This window comes from Ammospiza nelsoni, chromosome 1 (assembly GCF_027579445.1).
Source record: "Ammospiza nelsoni isolate bAmmNel1 chromosome 1, bAmmNel1.pri, whole genome shotgun sequence".
In the NCBI taxonomy this organism is placed as follows: Eukaryota; Metazoa; Chordata; class Aves; order Passeriformes; family Passerellidae; genus Ammospiza; species Ammospiza nelsoni.
In genome coordinates, this window is record NC_080633.1 from 9,320,588 (window position 1) to 9,344,199 (window position 23,612).

The window sequence follows — 23,612 nt, forward strand, 5'->3', positions numbered from 1 at the left end:
CTCTACACCACCTGAAAGGAGGATGTAGCCAGGCAGGGTTTGGGACCCTCTCCCAGGTAACAAGTGATAGGACGGGAACACAGCCTCAAACTGCACCAGAGGATGTTCAGGTTGGACATCAGGAGAAATTCCTTTTCAGAAAGGGTGACTGGAATGGATTGCCCAGGGACGTGGTGGAGTCCCGGTCCTTGGAGGTGTTTTTTAAGCATTGTACTTAATGCCACGGTCTAGTTGCCGCGATGGTGTTCGGTCATAGGTTGGACTCGATGATCTCAGAGGTCTTTTCCGACCTAATTTGTTCTGTGATTCTTAAATACATGCGCACAAACGAGGGCATCTCTACCGACCGAGCGCCTCAGAAGCGGCGCTCCAGGGTCGCGTCCCCTCAGAGCCGCCACGGCAGCCCGCGCCCAGCAGGGGGCGCTGTGCCCTGCATGGCGGCCGCGCGCCGGAAGCGGCAGCCCGGCCCCTCTGCAAGATGGCGGCGCCCAGGCGCGGTGTGGCTGCGGGCAGGATGAAGCGGGGGGCGGCTGCCCGCGGCCGCCGCGGCGGGAAACTGGACCGGCTGCGGCAGGCGGTGCAGGACTACGTGCAGGCGGCCGGCGGGCAGCCGTCGCTGGCCTTGCTCAAAGACTCGGAGAGGTACAATCGCAGGAGCCGCCGGGAAGCCAGGAAGGAGAAGCGCAGACTAAAACGGAGCCGCCGCCGCCGACTCCAGCGCGGGGAGCTGGTGGAGGTTCCCACCGCCCCGGCCAAGCCCGCTTCGGCCAAGTCCACTCCGGCCAAGCCGAGCCAGGCCAAACCCGCTTCGGCCAAGCCCGCTCCAGCCAAGCCAGCCCAGTCCAAGCCGGCCCAGGCCAAGCCGGCTCCTGCCGCCCGTCCCGGAGCCCCGGCTTCGCCCGCCGCTGGGAAGCAGCGGCCCAGGCCGGTGTCGGCACCGGCACCGACAGCCCTTGAGGCCCCCTCCGCCGCCGCAGCCACCTCCGCGAGGAAACGGGCCCTGCTGGAAGCCAACGAGGAGGAGGAGAAGGAGATCCGGCGGCTGGAGCGGCAGCTGGGGCTCGGGAAGCGGCGCAAGAAGCAGGAGGGGCCCGCGGCCGAGCGGCTGCCGCAGAGCTTCCTGCGGGACGGGTTGGGATACGTGCTGGGAGCGCTGGGCACACGGGCCGGGCTCAGCCAGCTCTGCGACAGCAGCGACGACGAGACCGAGCAGCGGGACACCGAGCCGGGACCGCGGGAGCGCCCGCCGGGGAAGGAGGAGGATGGGGAGGACGAGGAGGATGGGGAGGACGAGGAAGATGGTGAGGACGAGGAGGCTCAGGAAGACGCCTCAGAGCCCTCCGACGCGGATGGACATTGGGAGAGCGAGAGCTCGTCCCCCGAGGACGGCGGGGTGCCAGAGGCCAGCGAGCCCTCGAGCGAGGAGGAGGAGGAGGAGGCAGAGGTAGGATGTTCGCCTCGGATAGCACAGACCTGCTTCCCAAAGCACCTCCTGAGCAGAGAGCAGAGTTGCATGGCCGCTGTTAGGCCCAGGTGTTCGCTGTCCACTCGGGCCACGTGGAGCGTTGTCCTGGTTCTAAACCGGGACAGCGACACTGTTGACTTGAGGGGTCTGCCAGGTCCTGGACACACTTATCAGACATGGAGGGAGAGTTCCCAAGTTGTGGGGGTCCCAGTTGCCAGGGTACCGGTCGTGGGTTTCTCTGAGTCTGGATTGAAGGCACTTGAGACAGTAGTTCGTGTTCAGACTCAAGTGTTTTATTATTTCTTACCAGTAAAACAGTCTCACTACTGTGAGTTTGGCAGCTTTTCATTAGAAGGCACAAAATGGGCAACAATGTCTTGTTCCAAAGTCTTTTAAGACTAAACTATCCAATTAAGAACTGACACTCAGATTATTTTCCCTTTTAACCCAATAACTGATCCCAAAGAGCTGCCATGTGGACTTTTCTGCCCAATTACAAAATGCCACCCAAACCCCTGAAAATTAAGGAAGAAGAAGCATGAAGAAGAAACCCAGGACATCACCCTGTGCCCTCCATCTTGCTTCCATCCACAACATACTAAAAATCCCAAAACCTCAATTTCTCACTAAGTGATACACCAACACTACTCTCTATAATCTATTTCACACTTTTGTGGATTCTGGTCTATCTTGAAGTCTGGGAAACTTTCTCCATGAGTGAGGGTCCGAGTCAGGGCACCCCAGAGCAGACAGGGAAATATTCCCAGTGCCCTGGGTTTCCACACCAAGTCAGGCTGGTGGCAGAGAATATCCTACAGCACAAGACATGTGGGAGCTGTGTATGAAATCCACAAATAAGAGGAGCTGCCCTGGCATTAGAGTGTAGGAATATGATCAAACCCTTCTGCAGAGAGAGCTTGTGTTGAAATCAGCAGTGGTTACACACTGAAATGTTACTTTCTGAACGATCTTAGAGGTTCTGCCAGTATTAGGTCTTGTTGAATGAGTGGAGGAGAGGAGGTCACACAGGGCATTTTTGGGCCTAAATAAAACTTGAGTAAAACCAAGTAAGACTTAAGATGCCAGGTTTTAATAACCATAACTTTAAGAAAGTTAGGGAAGAGGGGCTTTGCTGTCATCAAGTTTGTCATAAAGGGTAATTTTTTGCCTACTTCTTCATGTTGTTCCTTTGGTGTTGATTATTAGATGGTAAGATATATCCTTAACGAAAAGTTTGGTACTTTAATCTTAAATACAAATGTATATTTGTGTTCAAGTGTTTAAGACACTGGTCTCATCTGATTCCTTGTTTTCTTGTTTTCCTCCTAAGAGTGATAACCAAGGTGCTACAAAGTATGTTCCTCCACAAGTAAGGAAAGCACAGGAGACACTAGATGACAAGAAAAGAGAAGAATTGGGAAGACTGAAGAAAATGGTGAATGGCCTCATTAATAGGTAGTGTAATGAGGAAAAAGTAATTAATCTTTCTGGATCAATGTGACAGTGCTCATCATTCAAGCTCAGGTGGCAAGGATGTGACTTTTCTCTTCACAAACTGATTTTAAGTTGGCAATCATGTCTGCTATTGTTAAGAATAATTATCTTTATTGGTATAAATTCTTCAAAGTTAGTCATTGTAGATGTTGAGAAATCTAGAAAATAAATTTAAGATTGGGCTGGATTCCACACAGCAGTTCCCTGCAAGTGCTAGGTATAATTCACTGTCAGTTGGAGTATGCTTATTAAAAAAAAACCCAGAAGAAAACAGGTTTTGATTTGTTGTGGGTTTTTTTTAATAAATTAAATTTCTCCAACACTACAACTGAGAGGGAGCAGCCCTTCCTAGGTTAAAGTACTGCAGAATAGAAAAAGTAATTAATATTCATTTCAATTTTAGAGTTTTTTTAAAATCAGGAATCTATTGGCAATTTTCATCTGTTACCTGTAAAACATGGACTAGAGTTTGTTCAGTCATTTGAAATTTGATATACCATATATGTTAAATTATGAATTATTTTCATAGTTAACTTCTTCAAAGACTCTGATGTGCCACAGTTAAAACTGCTCAAACCAGTCTCTTTTTGTAAAAAATCTGTTCAGTAAGCAGATTGACAGTGCTTTGTAAATAGTGTTGTTAACATGTTTTTACATGTTTGTTTTTTTTTTAACTATACTAGAATTAAATGTACTATACTTTTTTAGTTTAGTAAACACAGAAAAATACAAAAAAAACCTTCCAGTCATCTTATCAATCTTCAATCTTTTCTTAAGTCCAGCTAGTTTCTCTAAAAAGAACAGTTGTTTGTTGGGTGAACTCAAAGTTGTGGAACCATGTAAGGAGACTAAAAGTGAACACTGGATTTTGTTTCTCCATAGGCTGAGTGAACCAAATCTATCCTCCATCAGTGGACAGATGGAAGAGCTGTACATGGCCAACAGCAGAAAGGACATGAATGACACTCTGACAGACATTCTCATGAGTGCCTGTGTCACTGCAGTTGCCATGCCTGCAAGACTCCTGATGGAGCATGTCCTTCTGGTCAGCATCCTTCATCATAATGTGGGAATTGAGGTAATTCTTGTGCTTGGGACAAATTTTTTTATAATAATACACATTGCAGAGTGTTTTCCTTGACATTTTGTTTGACTTGCCTTGTAATTTTTAACTGTGTGGCACTGACAAGCATTTTTAGTTGAGTTTCGTCATTATTTTGTGGCTTATTTGTAAGGCTTCACAAGTGAAAGGGTCTAAGTCCATTGCTTATCTGATTTTATCTCCTCCATGAGTTACCACTAGTCTGTTATAAACCCATCCTTATTTCATCACAATCTTTCTGCAACCAGTAGAAAACTTTCTAACCTTCAAAGTGTCTAACCTTCAATTTCTCTTCCCTTTAGCTGATGGATGAGGATCAGTTTCTGTTCTCAAGGATACGTGAGGGTATTGGTTTTGAACTATGTGTATCCAGATAAGAAAAGTGTTGCAGATGCAGGAATCCTTTTACAGTGGTGGATAAACTTCTTTCCTAAGCAAACAATGCAAATCATCAGTGGAATTAAGTAGTTATAACATGGAATATTAAAAACTTCAAAAAGCATGGCAATTCTTGGAGGGGATTTTGTTTTGTGTTTTTAAGCCTGATGGATGAGATAAAATCCCTCTTGCCCAAGCTGATGTCAAAGGGAATATTTTAGCTAATTTTAGTGAGATGTCTGTCAGGAAACAAAGTTAATTCAGCAGTGTATTCCTATTAGATTACTCTTTTTTCTTCCCCCCACATCTCAATGCAATAGATGTATTAATGCAAGTTTTTCAGTTTGTCATACTGTGGCCTGAATGCTGGCTCTGAAACCATATTAAATATCAGATGGATGCAATTAAAGCAGCTTTCTCCATAGGCTTGGCATTAAACTTTTATTTTGTCCCTCTTTGCTGCTTGAAAGGCGGTTTGGACTGCAAATACAATGTTTCTGTAAAATAAATGTACAATATGCATTACATGAAAGTGTGACTGTGCAGCTGCACTGAAGATTAGGCTGAGCAATGCAGAAGTTGCCCTGTGTTTATAAATTTGTGCACCATTGGATAGTTAACACCCCAGCTGGGTCAGGGCTTGTTATGCAGGTCAGTACTGCTGCTGGATTTCTGTTTTTTCTTAAGGTCAGCAGATTTTAGCACAATCATAATGGGTGAGGGTCTTACTTAGCAGCAATGTATTCATTGCCTCCCTGTGTTTTAGAGCCTGTAGGCTTTCTAATCCCAGCCTTTAGCATCAGTTCACTCTTCAGAAATAAATATATTCCAAAATTTCTTTTCCCAGCTGTACCACTGCACCTTATGCTCAGCGACTGTGAAAACTTGGTATTTTGGGGTTTTTTCCACAATATAATTTTTTATCCTTCTGTTAAGGATTTTGTTCTGGAATGCTACACTCAGGAATGTGTTTGCTTTTTGACATGCAGCTTTTCCTGGATGAATGGCTAGCAGTAACAGCATGCTAGTCTGACAGCTGGAAAGATGCTAATATGTGTCCATGAATATTATGTAAATAAATGCTGGTGTATGTGTACAGTAGGTTCATAATATTTGTTTTTCTTGCACAGGCTTTAAAAGGCAACTGGATGTCAAATGTGAGGTGTAAATAACATGGACTTCTACAAAAATGTCACACTACTTAAATATTTGTGTATGTAAATGTAGAACATCCCTATTGGTTGAAAGGAACAACAGTATTTCTTTAAAATTAATAGTGGCAGTGACCCAAAAATGAGTTTTACAGATGTCTGTAAAATCTACTTAGAGTTAACTGCTGGATTTTTTTTTCCCGTAATGGAATTGTTGCCAGGTCGGTGCTCACTTTTTGGAAGCTGTGGTGAAGAAATTTGATGAACTCTGTAAAAGTGATGCTGAAGGGAAGGAATGTGAAAATCTGCTTGCCTTGATTGCTCATCTGTATAACTTCCATGTGGTTCATTGCCTGCTGATCTTTGATATTCTGAAAAAGCTTGTTAGCACTTTCACTGAAAAAGAGATTGAGCTGATTTTGTTTCTTCTGAAAAATGTGGGCTTTTCCTTAAGAAAAGATGATGCATTGGCTTTGAAAGAACTGATTACTGAAGCCCAGAGGAAGGCAAGCACAGCAGAGAAGAAATTCCAGGATCAGACAAGGGTATGTGTTTGTTCTAAAGATTTCATGTTCTCAACAGCCTGTAATAAGTACTTGGATACATAGTTTAATTTACAGAAATGTTTTCTGCTACATTCTATTCAGGTTCTAAATTGCCGTTAGTGTGACATTCAGTTATTTGCATTCTTCTTGTTTGTTTTTCTTCATTAGTTCTTAGGACACAAGTGCCAAAATGCTCATCATGGGTGGGACACGACTGGTTTGTGTCTTATGTAGTGGACAGGTTTTGTGTTTCATGATAGTTTGTACACTTCAAAAAACAGTCAGGTGTTTAGCAGATGAATCTTGTACACAAATTAGTGTAATCGGGATAAAAGCAAACATGTTGTATTTAAATTTTGGTGTATATTGGCAGCTGAGCTGCTTATTCTGACAGAATAGTAATTTCAAAGTGCACTCTTGTACTTTATTTAATAAACCCACAGCTTAGAATTGACAGAACTGTTTCTTTTCCCCACAGGTTCGGTTCATGCTGGAGACCATGCTGGCACTCAGGAACAATGACATGAGGAAGATCCCTGGCTATGATCCTGAGCCAGTTGAAAGACTCCGCAAATTGCAGAGAGCTCTGGTGAGAACTTGCTTGGCTGGTGTAGCCTTGTTATCCTTAATCCAGGAGTAATTATTTGTATTGGATGTCAGCTTTCTTGGGGATTTTTTGTTGGTGTGTTTTTTGGGGTTTTTTCTTGACAGAATGGGCACTTTGTCTAGAACAACCCAGTATAAAAGGGATGAAAATAATTTATCAGTGCAGGATGTGCACATCAGCTTAAGAGGCCAGGCAAAAACAAGCTAGGTAACCTAGATCTGTAGGATTTCCTCTCTTAAATTTTTGCAGTCCTTCTCATGCACTTCTAGACTCTGTTGTTGAAAGTTCTTATTTTCTTCATAGTTTAAATTTTTTTTTATTTGAGCTGTACAACACATAAGGCAGTTTGTTGTGTTGTTATTTGTATACATTGATGCAATGTCAGCATCCTCTGAATTCTAATCGAACTTTGTGATTGGAAGATACCTACTTTTTAGATTAGCATCTCTTTTTTCAAGTAAAACACCCAGGAGCTTCTACATGTAGATTTATGCAACTTTATGCATCTAAAAAATTACATCATATGGGAAACTTGTAAATTTTTTTCAGGTTGCTGATTGAAACAAAGATTAGGGAGGAAACATAGGAAGACCTTTATGAAGATATGAATTTATATGTTTGAAGTTTTTGTTTAGAAACAATTTTAAGTAATTAAAGTACTTGTTTTCTCTAAGAAGAAAGAAAAAGTTTCAAATAAAAGCTCTTCTGTTGGTTTTTATTTCTGTTTTGCCATTCAAGGTTCACAGCAGTGGTTCAGGAAAGGACACCCAGCTCCGCGTGTCCCTGGAGTCTCTGCTCAGCGCTGACCAGGTCGGGCGCTGGTGGATCGTGGGCTCATCCTGGAGTGGAGCACCAATGATCAGTGATACCAAAAGCCAGGCTCAGCAAAAGCTGCATGTAGGAAAGGTAAATCCAAATTTAAAGTCTAAGTGTTTGTGATCTCTTGAAAATTTGTCAGGAAGTTCATTTCAGAGCCCACCAAAAAACCTTCACATGCTCTTGTAAGATCAAGCTTTTGGACCGTAAATTCTGCTCTCTGTTTTTTTTAAACATTGTACTCATGTGCTTCATAACAGCTGTTACTACAAATATGCTATAGCTTGTTTTTTCTTATTGTGTGGAATTGCTGAGGTGAGAGAAGAGACTTGATTCAACAGTGGATTTGCTAGTAGGAATTCTGACAGGTTGTGGTGTCTGTCTGTGGCATATATCCAAGCTGATTCCAAAAGTAATGTGATGAGATAGTCATGGTGAAATATTTATGTTAAAGAAGCATGTCTTAAAATGAATTGGCACAATTAAAGTAGATTAAAATGTATTTTCATAGTTGAAAAAGCTCCTGATGATGCCTGTGCCTCTGGACAAAAGCTCAGGACCTTTGGATTGGTGATTTATGGTTTACTGGAGAGCTTCACTGATGGTGTTATTTAAGACTGTACATAAATAGTTTTTTTTAAGGCAAACAGAAATAAAATAGCATATAACTTTATTTTCAGGTGAGTTCAAAAATAATGGAGCTTGCTCGTAAGCTGAGAATGAACACAGATATCAGGAGAAGTATTTTTTGTGTCTTGATGATGAGTGAAGACTTCATGGATGCCTTTGAAAAACTTCTGAAGTAAGTACAGAAATCAGCCCAGAACTAAAATCAGGTTGTAAATGCAACATTTCTGGTCTAGGCTTAAGAGCATTCAGATGATAATGCAATTAAAAAGTGCATAGCTAGGGATCCACACGGGGTAAAAGGGCAGGAGAAGGAACCAAAGCCCTAGTGTAAGGACTAATGGAGGCAGGCAGAACTGACTGGCAGTCAGAGGAAAGGAATAGCCCCTGTTGTTGTTGCTCCTGGCTGTAACTGTGATTTGCAGCATCTTCTGATGTGAGGAGCCTGTGTATCCCAGCAGAGTGGATGGAAGGCTGCTGCAGGCTTGTTTCCTTACAGAGGCAGACCAGAAGCCCCTGCAGATCATCTCTTGGATTTTTTGCTGGATTGCTGTGATTTCTGTGCCACTGCCACTTCTTTGACTTCTTGCCACCTTCTTAAGCCATCTCTGCCCATACTTGCATGACCTGGTAGTGCTCTAGCATCTCCACTTCCCTCTTGCAGAATTTATTAGCTTTGAGTTTGCTTCACATGAAGACCAGTTCCCTTAGCTCTTGACAAGCAGCTCTTCAGAAGAAGATGTGATCAGGGAAGAGCTCAAACTAAGCTATTCCTTGTGTTGGTCAGAATATTATTTGTAAGTCTGTGGGAGCTGGGAGGGGACAGATCAGGTCTGAACTTTTCTGTCTCAGCCTTGTAACTCAAGGGTATTGTCTTACCAGGATGGCATGCAATTTTTAAATTTGCTTACCAAACCAAAACAGACTTTGTAATAAAGTCAACTAATATTTGATTAAATGCCACTTTTGCAAAACACAACTTGGACTTGAGACTGTGATGGAGTCATTCCAATATCTTAATATGGCCTGTTCAATTAAAAGAAATTAGCTGTTGCTGCAGCTCTTGCCAAGACCTGGCAGCTCAATTTGCAAATTGGACTTGACTCTCATCTATGCTATTTAGGCTAATACACAAATCTGAATACATACAGGCTTGGCAGAAAATCTCTCTGCAGGCTGCCTGCTGTGTGTTGGTGCTGATGTTTATACAGCAAACTCAAAGAGAGGAATTCTTAAATCTGCCCACATCTGGCAGAGTATAATGGAAAGTACACATAATTGTCAGTGAAGGAACTAGCTTGAGTGTGAACATGTGCTCCAGAGTGTATGGGAGTTTGTATTTGTATGTTTGATGTCTCATGAGGAAGAGAATATAAAGAAATATTTTAACTGCTCTTGTTGATTCATCTGCTGCTAGTTCTGTGGCAGAGTTGAGGTGTGGTTAAAGGATGATTTAAACTATTTGAAATCTAGGCTGCTATAGTTTTTCTAGTCCCTTTCCTCCTTACTGCAGATGAAAGTATTAGTTTGGAGCCAGAACAGCTCCCTGAAGTGGCTCAGTGATTGCAGAGGTGTCAATGAAGAGGGCTGGGAGCATCACTGGTGACAGAGGAGAGAGTGAGATTGGATGCTCTTCATCAGCTGAAAGGCCACACCTTCTTCACAAACCACAGTTTCACTCAGGAGAGAGAATGAATGCTGCTTAAGTTTGATGGAGAAGCAATTTTTGAAGTTATTTTGTAGAAGAATAAAGAATTTGTGAAACTTCACATCTCAGAAAATACTGAGCCACTCATGAAAGGCTCAGCTATCCTATTGGAGTGAGATGTGTAATTCAGGATAACTTTGTGTCAGCAAGTTTTTCCTTACAAAATGATTCTCAATTTCTTGCTAAATACTCACTACCAAAGTGAGTGTATCTACTAATATAATTTGAACTGACTTAAAAGGGGATTTAAGAGTTGCTCTTTTTGGTCTGAAGGCATTGATAGTCTTGGGCTTCAGCTGAGGATAACTAACCTACTTGGAGGCAGCTTCTGCTGGTGGCAAATAACCTGATTCAGAGGTTATCCCATTTACAGCAGGATCAAGATATACAAGTTCATGGGAATACTGTAACTCATGAATAATTGAATCAGTGAGGTGGTTTCGCATCCTTTATCAAAGAATATCAGGCTTATGAAATCTACACAGGTTTATGCTGAAGCTCAACAATGAAAGACAGTCCAGATTCTTATATTTTAGATGTTTAGGAGTTCTAGTTCTGTGAAGAAGTGAAGGAATTGAATATCCAAGTGTCGTCACTTGGTTACAACTCTGGCAACATGAGTATTTCCTAAATAAGCAAGTCATGATAGGAGTGATGATGATCAAGTAAAAGGAGAGGGTGCCAGACCAGTGATTGCAGTGTAATTTCCCAAGTTATCTATTAAATACAAATCTGATGGTTGAAAACCTGTATATTTGTAAAAAATCCTTTTGTTGCTCTGAAATCAGGTGGCTTGGCTGATGGGAGAGCAGGTGGGTTATGACACAGACACAGCACTTCCAGTACTGACCCCTTTAGAAAGAGCAGACTTCTCAATCATCCCAGATTTTCCTACTGTAAAATTTAAATTCTAGGGAGTTTGGGCTCAACAAAGAGTTTCCTCTGTTAATCTGGGTGTCTGTGGTCACATGCAATGCAGATGTCTGGAGCTGTGTACAAAGGAGGGATATTGGCATCAAGTAATGACCAACTACCCTACAGACAGTAAGGCAAGTTCCAGTGGAGTCAGACTTGGTTAGAAAGTACTCTTGAGTTGTGCTAATGCCCTGTGAAACTTGAACTTCAAGCAATGAGAAGAATTTGGTTTGATATTTTTCAAATTCTAATTTGATGCATTTTTCATTTGAATTGGTTTTAATGCTGCCAAGCATTTGGCAGCATTAGGAAGTTAAATCACAGACCAGGTGCATTGTGAGTTAGTCACCATTCCATGCCAGAGTGTCTCAGCCCTCTTTTACACAAAAATGAATTTCATGTATCAGGTAGCATGGATTTGACCCAGAGATTAAAAAATTCATACCACCAAGTAAGAAAAACATCTACAAATATGTTCTTATTCCTGCTATGCAACACAGAAGTGAAGGGTCCTGGAAATGTTTCTCCAAATAGGCTTGCACTGATCCAGAGGCTGGTTTTCCTCCCATGACCATGAGTACAAGCATGAGATGATCACAATGGGACCCTGCAGTTCTTGTTTCACTATTTAGCCTTTGTTTCACAGTTTAACCCTTGCAGTGGTGCCTGTGGGTGCAGTGCTACTGCTGGTACCTCTGTGCCCTCTCTTCTGTTCATGGAGAGCTGCAAACATGGAGTGGGATTCCTTTCCTTCCCTGGGCAATGATAACACTTTTATCATTCCACTTCTGTTTCTTGAGGTCTTGCTTTTGCATCTCCTCCTTCAACACCCATAATGCTTCAGCATTTCCACAGTGCCATACCAGGATACTTGTTTAGCCAACAAGGTGGAGTCCATTAGAAGTTTTAAAGACTTGGTACTTTGTAACAAGTAAAATTTAATGTGATGTGTGGAAAGATTTTAAAGTATTACTCTCAGATGTTGACTGTAGCTCTTACTTTGTTTCAGCAAGTTTTTCCTTACAAAGTAATTCTGAATTTCTTGCTAAATTTTAGGCTTGGACTGAAAGATCAGCAGGAGAGAGAAATAGTTCATGTCATCCTTTACTGCTGCTTGCAGGAGAAGACATTCAACCCCTTCTATGCCTTTCTGGCTAACAAGTTTTGTGGACATGAAAGACGATTTCAGGTAAAGACAAATCTGTTCCTTCATTGGTTTTGTGTCATGACTGTGGTTAGGAAGAGATTTACTGAATACCTGAGAGTGGGTGCATGCCTTGATCCCAAGGAAAAATTCTGCTGGTATGGCTAAGCATTCAGTAAGGCATACTCATGGTCAGATCTGAATAGGAAATGAAATGCTGAATGTTTTATTTCTTCTGTTTTATGCATTTTAAAATAATTGGAACAGTCTGATCAAGCATTTCTGTTAATTAAAGGAGGGCTTATAAAGAATACAAGGTCAAAAGGTTTGTTATGTTGTTACTCAATTAAACAGCCACTTGATTTGTAGGATTATTTTTTTTTACTTTTGACCCCTAGGTGACATTTCAGTTTAGTATTTGGGACAAAATCAGAGACTTAGAAAACCTGTCAGTTGCTGCCATCTCCAACTTGGTTTCACTGCTGGCTCACTTAATAAGGACAAAATCACTGCCACTTTCAGTTCTCAAGGTTGGTGTGTTTTCTTTTCAAATCCTTCTGTGTTTTCCCTGCATTTGCTAGTGGAAGGCATATTTTCTCTGTTACTTATCTGGTACTTTAGCTGATTATGCTAAGACAAACTTGTTTTAAAATTACTAAATTGTTCCAATTGATTATGGTAATGCTGTCATTTGGGGAAGGGAACCTGTGATCACCCAAGCATAGAGAAATTCTACATTTCTTTATCTAGAGAAGTTGTGAGATTATTTCCTTTAGAGTATCCAGAGCTGGAACTGAGGCCCCTTCATTAGCAGGCTTTGCCAGTGGTTTTTGTGCTGTGGTTTTTAGCTGATGTTGTTTTTATTAGACAAGAAAGTGCTGAGTAGATTTCTTGGATTTCAGAATGGGTAGTCCACAGAATTCTATTAGAAGAGTAACTGGAATGTATTAAACAGGCAATTAAATGGATTGTGCCAGGTACTTACAAAGTATTTATCTAATTGAGAAAGGACATCTGGTATTCTGGTACCAGGAGCCTTCTATTCCTTAGAAGATTCTTTGCTTTCATTATTGATTGGCTTTTGGAGGCAGCCTTCTCAGGTAATTATTCTGTGCTAAACTCCAGGCTCAGTGTATGCAGAGGCCAGTTGGTGTGCTGAAAGTTCTTCATTTAGGAGAGAAGAGCAGCTGTTTGAAATCCTTGAATTAATCTAATTGTCCCTCTCTGTCTGCCAGGTAATTGAATTCAGTGAACTGGACAAACCCAAAGTCCGTTTCTTGCGACAAGTATTAAGCACACTGTTAACCAAAGCAGATGAGGAAGAAATTACTGACATTTTTATGAGGTAAGTGATCACTGGCATCTCCAGAGAGCCCTTGTTGAGTAGTAATTAAGAAGATAAGAAGTTTGCCTATTCTGTTTGGAATTACACTGTGCCTTTTCCACATATCAGCCCTCCATCCCTTAAAGTGTGAGCTCTTCCTGGCTGAGTGGGGCCAGTGTGTGTTGGCACAGGCTCTGATAAAGATGCAGCTGTGTAATGCAAAATAAGGCTTCCAGATATTCAGTGTATCATTTTGGTCATAGGATTTTCATGAGCAGAGCTCTATAATTCCCTGTTTCCCTTATTGCTGTAACACCTATGTGGGGTGAGATTCACTCTGCCAGCTGTCATTGCTAGGCTGTTTCTTAAGAAGGAAAAAAAAATGAAACTAAAGAGACAAATGTTTGGGGTATTTTTAATGGGTTTTTTATCAGTGTTCTCTGAAAAATCTTATTTTTGATATGAGACAGGGTTGCCTGGAGAGGCTGGGAAATTTCCATCCTTAGAGATGCTTAGGACTTGAGTGGATAAGACTTGCATAAACTTTGAAAAAATCAGGTGTTGATGTTTCAGCTGTCATGTAGCAGCACAAGGAAGCTTGAACATGGAGCTTGCCTTGTTCTTTGCTGTAATGTAATTGTTTACATAAAGCAAGCCTTGGGCTGCAATATTCCATTTTATTGGTGAGGCCAGTTGTATGTGGAGTGTTTGGGCTGCTTGCCAAACCAAGGTAGACTTGGTAATTTGAAAGCTTCTTCAATAAACCTTCTTTTATAGGCTGGATTTTTTTCCTGCAGCTCTATTTGAAGAAGATTATAAACTTCTGAAACGGGAGAAGACTAAATGATGGTTTTGATCTGTATCTTTACAGGATATCTGACAACCCCAAACTGCAAATGCTGCGGGAAGGCTTGAAACTCTTCCTCACCCACTTCTTACTGAAACATGCCCAAGCCCAAAAGAGTGCTGAAGAAGCTGGCTTGTTAAAAGAGAGAGTGGAACTAGCAACCAAGGCTTTAGAGGCAAAAGAACCCAAATTGAAGCTATAGTTATATTTTTTCTAATAAAACATACAGAAAAACCAAGCTGGGGTCTTTCAGACCTAAATAATTGGGAATGAGGAGAGCTGTTTTACTCTAAAGGATCCATTTTATTTATATAAACAGTTACTTCACTCTATGTGCTAGTCAGAAGTTTAATTGAAGGGGATACAAGGCCTTTTTGAAGAAAGAGAAAATGTCATTTTGTCATGTCCCTTTTTGGGACAAGTGCTTCACGTTGACTTTTGGTATCTGGAGAAGAGGGTGAATTCCTCTTCTGTGATACTTTGTCAGCAGTGGTGTTCTGCATTGCATATTCTAGCCTTTCCTTTAAAGTAATAAAAGAAGCAGCCTAACTAAAGGCTTTTGATAAGGAGCCCTGGTACTCACCTGAAGAAAGGAGCCACTAGATGGCACAAGCACTGGTGAGTCGGTTGGGGAAGAAATCGACTTTTTTCTTAAAGTGTTGGAAGTTATTTGCTAATTCTGTGAATTGATTCCCTGACTGTGGGTCAGGAAAGGATCTTCAGTTGGATTCAAAGCTGTAGCAAAGCAACTTGAAGATCTGTCTTTGCCCAATTATATTGGGCTTAGAGATCACAGCATACTTTTATGGCTTTTTTAGCCCATTTTTCACAGCTTTAGAATTGGAGTTGCCAAATCACGTGTATTAATCAGATTTTTCTAGACTTAAACAATATCATCAATATGAGTCTTAAGAAGAGAATACCTCCCTTAAGAATTTGTTCACATTTTTCATTTGGATGCTTAAATAAAAAATAGGCACATTTCTTTCTGTAACACTCTATAAATGGTTTGTTTCTTTTGTCACCTTACCACTACACATTAAACTGCCATTTTTCTAAACGCTTTGGTGTTTGTGTTAGCTTTACTCTGGCTGTCCTGCCAGGAAGGGAATGACCTGAAATTCAGTGGAGAAGGGAAGTACTTTCTTGTGTGGAATGTGCATCTGTGATCTGCCTGTGTTGGAGCTGTCAGCCCTGTTTCTGTAGCCAGACTTGCCTCTGATGTCCATTGGGCCATTTACTTATGGTGCCTCCCAATTTGCCTTTGATACCAACTGATCTGTTCCTGTTGGCAAAATTTATTTTTTAATCAAATTGTTAAATGTAGTAAATTCTGCTTACTAAGGTGTCCTGTTTCCATGTGCAGAAGCGCCTCCCCCAGCAGCCAGGGAGTTGTTTGGTTTTTTCTCACCTTTCCTCTGAGAGGATAGGGCAAGCTTTAGGGAAAAAGGTGTCCTGGGAGCAGAGACTTGCTTCCAAAATCCTGGGTTACACAGCAAAGTGACAGCAGAAGAGATTTTTATCAAAATAACAAAGCAAGATGCTTTTTTCAGCCTGTTTTTTTTCAGCCTGTTTCATACCACTAGCAGCTTTGAAGTGTACAAAACATAAAAATTCATTGTGATAAAATTAATTCCAATATTTTCTAGAATTCATACCAGTTAACAAAGTGTGGCCAGCAGCAGAATTGATGCTATTTTGGTGTTTACAAAAGTCACAACTTAAGGGGGTGTGTGTAAACATCTTCCCTTACCACCAACCAAGCCAAACCTTAAAGTTTGGAGTGTGGATTCAGGAGAAAGTCTGTGCAAGCCCCTAGAAATAGCTGCTGTGGAACACATGGGACTGTCTGAGTAAAAATTGCTACATTTAGCCACTTAATTGCCTTTCACAGGAGTTTAGGTAGACCCAGCATGTGTGCGTGTTGGTGGTTTAATAACACACAAATGGAAGCCCATTGCTCTAGCAGGGAGGTTTGAGGCAGCTGTTCTGCTGCAGATAAATTCTGAATCATCTTCCTTAGCCCAGAGGTGCCAGGCTGGCTGTCCCTGCCTGGTGTGAGGGTTTTGCTTGGTGCTGGGAGCTGACCAGCTTTGCTGCTGTGGCAGCACTGCCAAGTGTTTTATGGGTGTGAGCATTCCCTTGCTGCAGCTGCCTGAGGTGGTGCAATGCAGGTGTTGCTGTGCAATTAGAGGAGATGGTTTTAACCTTACAGTTGAGAATTACAATTGCTTTTTTTTTTTCCACCCGCTGAGACTTGCATGAATTGTTATTTCTCCCAAAGAACTCATATGTTTTGTTCAAAATTAGTGTTATCAGAGCCATTGTTTTGTTTGTGAAGAAAACAGATCTTGCCTGCCTGGGATTTTGCATTCAGCAGATTTATGTATAAATATCATTAAAAAAAAAAAAAAAACCAACAAAAAAAAAAAAAAAAAAAAAAAACAACAAAAACAAAAAAACACTTTCCAAGGAAAGCAGCAGAAATACACTGCCAGCCCACAGTGCTGTAGTCACATCAATGATAGGGTTTGTGGGTGATTCTGCACAAGTCCCATCCTCTCACTGTGATTCAGTGAGTCTGACAGAAATCTGACAATTCCAAGATGTGTGTGAATTCCTGAGTCTTGGATCTTGTCATATTTAACAACTTTTTCCATGGTCCTACTGGCCAGACTGCCACAGCTCAACAGAGGTGCAGGCCTGGCAGACTCTGCTGTTGATGTACAGAAGCATCTGCAAGCTGTTGCTTCAGAGGTCATTACATTCCAAGGATATAAAGCATGTGTGAAAAAGAAAGCAGAGAGGATTTTGTACTTATTTATATGTGTATTTATATTAAAATATATATTCATAATGTATTTTATAGGTATTCTGCATGTATGCTTCCTGTCTAAACATATATTATACACAATGTATATACAAAATTATACACAATAATTTTTTGCAGGTATCATACTTCTAACCCTGGAGAAAAGAACTTGTCCCAGCAGAGGTGGCCCTTCCAGAGTCTCTCCTCCTTCTAGCAGGGCTGTGAGGTCTCTGTAAGAGCAGCAAGACCAAATGCTGGCAGTTGCCTGTGACTGTGTTCACAGGGGTCTCAGGTTGAGGGAAGAGATGAGGATCTGACTCCATGTTTCAGAAGGCTTGATTTATTGTTTTATTATATATATTACATTAAAACTAAAAGAATAGAAGAGAGGATTTCCTCAGAAGGCTGGCTAAGAATAGAATAAGAAGGAATGATAACAAAGGTTTGTGTCTCAGACAAAGTGTGAGCCAGCTGACTGTGATTGGCCATTAATTAGAAACAACCACATGAGACCAATCCCAGATGCACCTGTTGCATTCCACAGCAGCAGATAATCATTGTTTACATTTTATTCCTGAGGCCTCCCAGCTTCTCAGGAGGAAAAATCCCAAGGAAAGGATTTTCCATAAAAGATGTCTGCAACAGTCACCTTCCTGCAGGACTGCACACTAAGCTCTGCCTGCCAGCAGAGGCTGCTGGGGAAGTTACGCCTGCCTGGGACACATTCTGCTTTGTCTGCACAGAGTAAGTGTTCAATAACATACACAAATACAGCCATTGAGGTTTCTTCCTGTTGAGTATTAGTCTGGCAGCCCCTGTCAAACTCCTGTGAGAAATGGTCCCTGATTGTTCCAGTAATGGAGATGACACTTAAAATGTCCCAAATTCTTCCATACAGCAGGTTTGGGAGAGTTACTTAATGAGAAGAAAAGGGGTTTGGATTGGTAAAAATACAATATTCTGGAAAGCCAAGCAGCTACAGTTGCAACACTAATCCTTACTCCCAGCAGACCCATGGAAAACCCAGTGTGATTTGCTTTAGATGCATTTAACAAAAAGCCGGATGTTTGATTTTTTAGCTGTGTAGCAGAAAATTTCAATTCCCCCTTTAAACAGCACGATCCTTTCACAACTATTATGGCAGCTTCGATTTTTGTTTTCTTTCAAGCTGGACAGCAAACTTTCTCTGTTTTCTGTATCAAAATGAACAGGGCAGTGAGGTCTGGTTTTTAGCTTTGGCCGGAGTGCTGCGCTGATAAATCACACACAAGTCCTTTTGGCAGGGTTTTAACGCCACACCTGAACGAGCCAAGTATCTGCAGGGCTTTTTTGCACATGACATTTTTCCATTGTCCTGCAGGCCGGGGATGAGGGGCTGATGTCAGGGGTGCTCCCAAGGTGCGGAGCAGCGGGGCTGCCCTGCCTGCTGCTGCCCAAGGTGTGCAACCCAATACGGGGCTCACAGCACATCTGGGATCGTTCAATTCCCATTGTTCTGCCCGTGAACTTCGCGCATGAAAAGCCACAGCCCGGCGGCACAGCCGGTGCACGACAGTGATTTCAGCTTAATAAATGTGTGAGTGGCAACTCTAATGCTCCAATTTTTGTTGCGCTGATCGTAATTGCAGCTTAGTGCCCAGCTACATCCCGCGTGTGTGAGTCAGTTTGTGATTTTTTTTCCTGCAGTTGATAAAGCAATTTTGTTTTCAGGAGACAATTTGATCCTTTAGGGTCACTTTTAAAAGGCTGAGTGTACGTTTACCCAAGATTTTTTGTGTTGGACTGATTTCAGTGATTATGACTCTTTTACTTTTTGTGATTTCATCTCCTGGAGGAACTTTCCCTCACCCTCCAGTAAAGCACAGTTTAGCATGAGGCTTGCAGGCATGGACATAACAACTGCCTGTCTGAAACAGCTGTGCTACCCCCAAATGCTGGTGTGACCTGCAGCCTTGCTTTAAAGCTAATTACAGTAGCCTTCCCCTAATTTAGATGCATGCACAATTCCAAACTGGATACCACGTGGTTTCCCTAATAACACTTTAAGGAAATGAATGAGCATCTATCAAGGATAAGCTTAGGAAGAGCCAGCTGGCACCAAAAAATCCTTAAAACTTGTGTCCTAGGACAAAACTGTTAACACACCAAAACCAGCTCACCTTGTGTGAATTGAGTGGAATTCATTTCAAAGTGAATTAAAAATGACTGAGTAATGGAACTAGAATGAGAGGTACAGAGCAAAATTAAAGCAGAGACCATTTTTGAATTGTTCCTTAATAGTCTTTTATCAGCTACAGTGAAATAGTTGTTTCATTTTCATAAGTGAAAGATTTCCAAGCACTACGCATTTTTCATTAAAAACTCCATTATGGACCTTTTACAGTTCTGATGATAAGAGTACCCTCAAATCTCTCGTGGGTGCACAGGCCCTCATGGCTCTGGTGTGGAACAGCAGGAATATTGTTGGAGGCACTGAAGTTCACTGGAGAGCAGCCATTGGTTACAGTCAGGGGACAGAACAATACATTTTTCTAATATAGAGACAATAACCCAAGATATGCTTGGTGTCACCTTGAGGAAAAATAAGTCACCTTGATTGCATTTTCTAGGCTTGCATCTTCAAAAAATAATCTTTCCTCCTCAGCCAAAGCCTTAGATTCTGAATGGAATTTTTTTCCTTACTCTGTAGTTCAAATCACCCTTAAAATATTGGCTATATGGTATTTACTTTCCAAATTTCCCTACCTAAATGGTTTGAAACTGTGTGTAGGTCCCTTGGGGATATTTGTTATGCCAGGGATGATGCAGGTACTGTGTGTCAGGGATGAGGAAGCAGTGCAGAAAGGCAGGGACAGCACCTGGGAATCCTGGATGGTGCCTGTGATGGTAAAAGCTGTGGAGGGAGGCTCCTGGGAGCTCTTCACCAGCACTTCAGAGCTTGAGCAGAAGGCAATAGATCAGCTCAAAAGCTGCTGTGGGTTTTGTATCAGTTCAAATCTCCTATCTCTGGTCTGAAACCTGTGTGAGGATCAGATCTGGACAGAGCCTAGACCCATCCATGTTTCTGGGCTGCTTCTTGGGAAGCCTCACACTGGGCTTGTGAGTTTAAGGAGCCTTCAGGCTGCTGAGAGCTGGAGAAGCAAACCTTTGCTCCTGGCCAGGTTTTTGGCACCCTCACTGTCTGAAGCTGAGTGACATTTTCCCTGAAGTGGCCTCTTCCAGGGAGGAGCCAGGGCTGAGGTGGAGCTGTCAGAGGCACAGGAGTTACAGGTTGTGCAGAAAAACACATTTATGACTTTTGAACATTATCCCTTTTTCCTCTTCTACCTAAACCTACCCTCTAATCTAACCTGTGGATGTAATTATCTGTCCTAGAGATGAAGATCTGGAGGAATAAAGGAGGGGGGGGTTCAGGTACTTTGCCATCCATAGCTGATGAAAGAGATTTCTTCCTCCCACCCCAAAGCCAGGGGAACCCATGGGGTTTGGGGTGCAGAAATGGCACATTTCAGAGGCACAGACAAGGCATCACACCCCTGCTCAAACCTCCACCATCACACCTCTGCTCAAACCTCCACCATGGCCTTTCCATCACCTGAAACCTGTGTTACACTGAGGGGAATCTGAGCACAGGCTGAAGAATGGAGGTGTGGATGAAATTCACAGGTTTGCCACAGCAAACCACACACTTAGATAGCTGTTATTCCATCTCCTCCACTGTCATTTATTGAGGTTTCCAAGACACACAAATAGGCAAAACCAGGTATGAAGGCCAGCCATTTCCTGAGGTGGAGGCTCAAGGAAGGTGAAGTAGCTTGCACACATTGTTTGAGCAAATCATTTATTGAGGGGAGTGCCCTGATGCTCTGAGTGGAGCAGATCACTGCCTCACATCACCCAAATCTGCTTCTCCCAGCACCCCCAGCTCGCCCTCACAGTACCATGTGAAATGCTGTTAAACAGCTTAAAAATCCTCAGGCTGTGGTGAGAAGGCCCTTCAGAAAAGCCAGGCAGGAATGAGGGGAGAGAAGAGATCCCTGAAGGAGAGTGAGAGCTGCAGCAGGAGCTGGGAGGGGAGAAGGAGACAGCCCAGACAGCAGGAACCACTGGCTGATGCTGCTCAAGTGTCATCTTAATTACCCCTGGCAAAAGAACAGTGATTAACATCGATGACTGTGGACAACCTTTATGTAATTACTCATTAACATTTCTAAAATTGCACCTAGCTGCTACAGCAATACATGCTTTATAGATCTATCATTTTGAAGTCCAGAAAGAATCATTAGATGGTCCAGGCAGGCCCCAGCACTCTGCCAGCCACTATTACACTGCAGAAATCAGCCCTGGAGGCAGCTCAGCAGCTCCTGCTTGGCTTCCACGTCCTTTCCAGAAAGGCCATCCAGGGATACAAGCAATGGACAATCTGCCCCATCCCTTGAGGTGTTCTAAATTGAGATCCCTCCCCTGCCCCAGCCTTATATCAAAATCCATGCTGGCTGCTGGTTTTTTATCATTATTTATGGATATTTTCTTATTATTATTACCCACAGCCAGGCAGGGCTGGATGGGAACAGGAATTCTCTGTCCCCATCTCCTCTGAGCGGGAAGAGAGGAGGGAGCTGGATCAGGAACTTCTGCATTGTGCATCCATACTGCCTCTCCAGACAGGAGTCCCACCTGCCAAAGGGCTCCATTGGCCAAGAACATTCACAGAAGTCCTGTGAATAATAATTTTAAATAGTGGATTAATTAGAGGAAATTGTGATCTGCTTGCAAATATCCTGCAGGTAGAGAAATGGAGCTAAGACTTGCAGCTACAAAATCCATTGCAAGCCACTGCCTCTGCTGAGTTGTACTAGAGGAAAACATCATTGTTCTTTACTCATTTTAGAGACCAGTCTCAGACTAATTCAGTAAAATTCTGGGGATTTTCCAAAAGGAAGTGGAAAACCTAATTATATTGTAGCTTGTGATGAGAGAAAAATCACTCTGATTTCCTGCATGTTGCAGGTGATCCCATTTCCATACAGGCACTTCCATTTCCACCTAGGACTTAGTTAAATTAAAGTTCTTCTGTCTTCAGAGTAGGGAGAAGACAGTAAATACCTCCTGGATCCACTGCCCTTGTAGAGAACTGTTTGTAGAGACATTACACAACCCTCAAGGCAAGAAAAATGAAGCAAAAATACCCAGAAAAGACAAAACCACCTCTTCCTGATATGGAGCAACCTCAATCCACTGTTGCTGTGATTCTGGTTGCATGAGTATTGGTGAAAAATAAAAACTTTGTCACAGTTGCTGAGAAATTCTCAGAGAAATGTGCAGCTGGTATTTAACTCTGGCCAGACCAGACCTGACCATTTTGGGGGGCAGAAAAGATTGTAATTTGGTCACTACACAGCACCCAAGGGAGACTAAGGAGCTTGGGAGCTTCATCCCTTCCACTGTTTGTCCTGTGTGTTGCTCCTGGGATTCAAACAGCCGACCAAGGAGCTCCCTGGAACAATGAATTAACAAATTCTGCTCCTGCTTTCACAGCTGAAGCACAGGGTGGTTATCTCAGCACCAGGGGAAATTTGGGAAAGGAAGAAGGGCATCTACAATAAGATTCTCTGTCCTGGGACATCTCTGGTGTCACCTGGCAAGCCTTGGTGGAAAGCAGAGGAATCGGAGCTGGGACAGGAACCATGCTGGGAGGATCCACGGGAGCAGCAGGCACCGAGGGAAGGAGTGTGAGAGTGTGAGACAGAACCGCTAGAGAGCCAGGGAAATCACTGAGAAATCGAACATGAATGTCTTCCTTTCGGATGGACCTAACAGTTTGGACTCCCGAAATAATCAATAGTCGTTCTGCTAGTGGAGTATTTCATTCGCAGCACTTTCACGGAGAGTTTAGGGGAGATTATATATTTATGGTTTCCCATTTGAAAGACTTTTAGCAGGTTTACCTCGAACATATGGATCCTGTTTTGGTTCTTTTGTTTTAGCACTTAATGCTTGTGAAATTGCCAGTTAATGACATCCATGCCTAAAACCACGTTGCTTTTAAAAGCAAAATGTCTACCAAAGGTCCGCGTTCATACTTACCACTTCTCAAGTACAGCAATGAAAATTTTAAGAGGTTTCTTACCTACTGCGTCTGGGGAGGGAATCGGCCGAACAATGAAATTACAAACAGCAGTTTAGATTAAAGCCCTTAATGTGCTGGGTCTTGAGGCAGAGCAACCGCACCAACACCAGCGGGGCACCGCGGGCTGGGTGCGGGAATGTCGGTGTGGAAGGGGGTAGGCGGGGAGCGGGCGGCTCCTGGGGCAGGGTGAGGGTGCCGGGGATGGGTCCGGGGGTGCGGGGACCGGGAATGGGGCCGGGGGATGCGGGGACACCCCGGAGCTGTTCGGGGGGACCCTGCTGCAGGCTCAGCCAGGGAGTTCCACTCCGCCCCAGCCGCTGGCAGAGCAGCCTTGTGCCTGATATCGGGGCCCCTTCGGTGCCTCCCGGCTGGGCCCCCCCGGCTGAGCCTTCCCCGCCCGGGGCGCTCCGAGAGCGGGCGCGGAGCTCGGAGCTCGGAGCCCCCCGGGCCGGGCTCTCTCTGCTCGGAGCTCGGAGCCCCCCGGGCCGGGCTCTCCCTGCTCGGAGCTCGGATTCCCCCGGGCCGGGCTCTCCCTGCTCGGAGCCCC

The 23,612-nt window shown here is 43.1% G+C and overlaps 1 protein-coding gene across 1 annotated transcript; it reads left to right on the forward strand.

Moving 5' to 3' along the window:
• Positions 1 to 478: 478 nt before the first annotated feature.
• Positions 479 to 15,183, forward strand: NOM1 (nucleolar protein with MIF4G domain 1). Its single transcript, XM_059475591.1, has 11 exons — positions 479 to 1,444; positions 2,796 to 2,920; positions 3,842 to 4,037; positions 5,812 to 6,135; positions 6,614 to 6,724; positions 7,481 to 7,648; positions 8,239 to 8,360; positions 11,865 to 11,997; positions 12,351 to 12,482; positions 13,188 to 13,297; positions 14,148 to 15,183. Exons 1-11 carry the CDS (start codon positions 479 to 481, stop codon positions 14,323 to 14,325), a joined length of 2,565 nt encoding a protein of 854 aa, XP_059331574.1. The 3' UTR covers positions 14,326 to 15,183.
• The last annotated feature ends 8,429 nt before the right edge of the window (positions 15,184 to 23,612 follow it).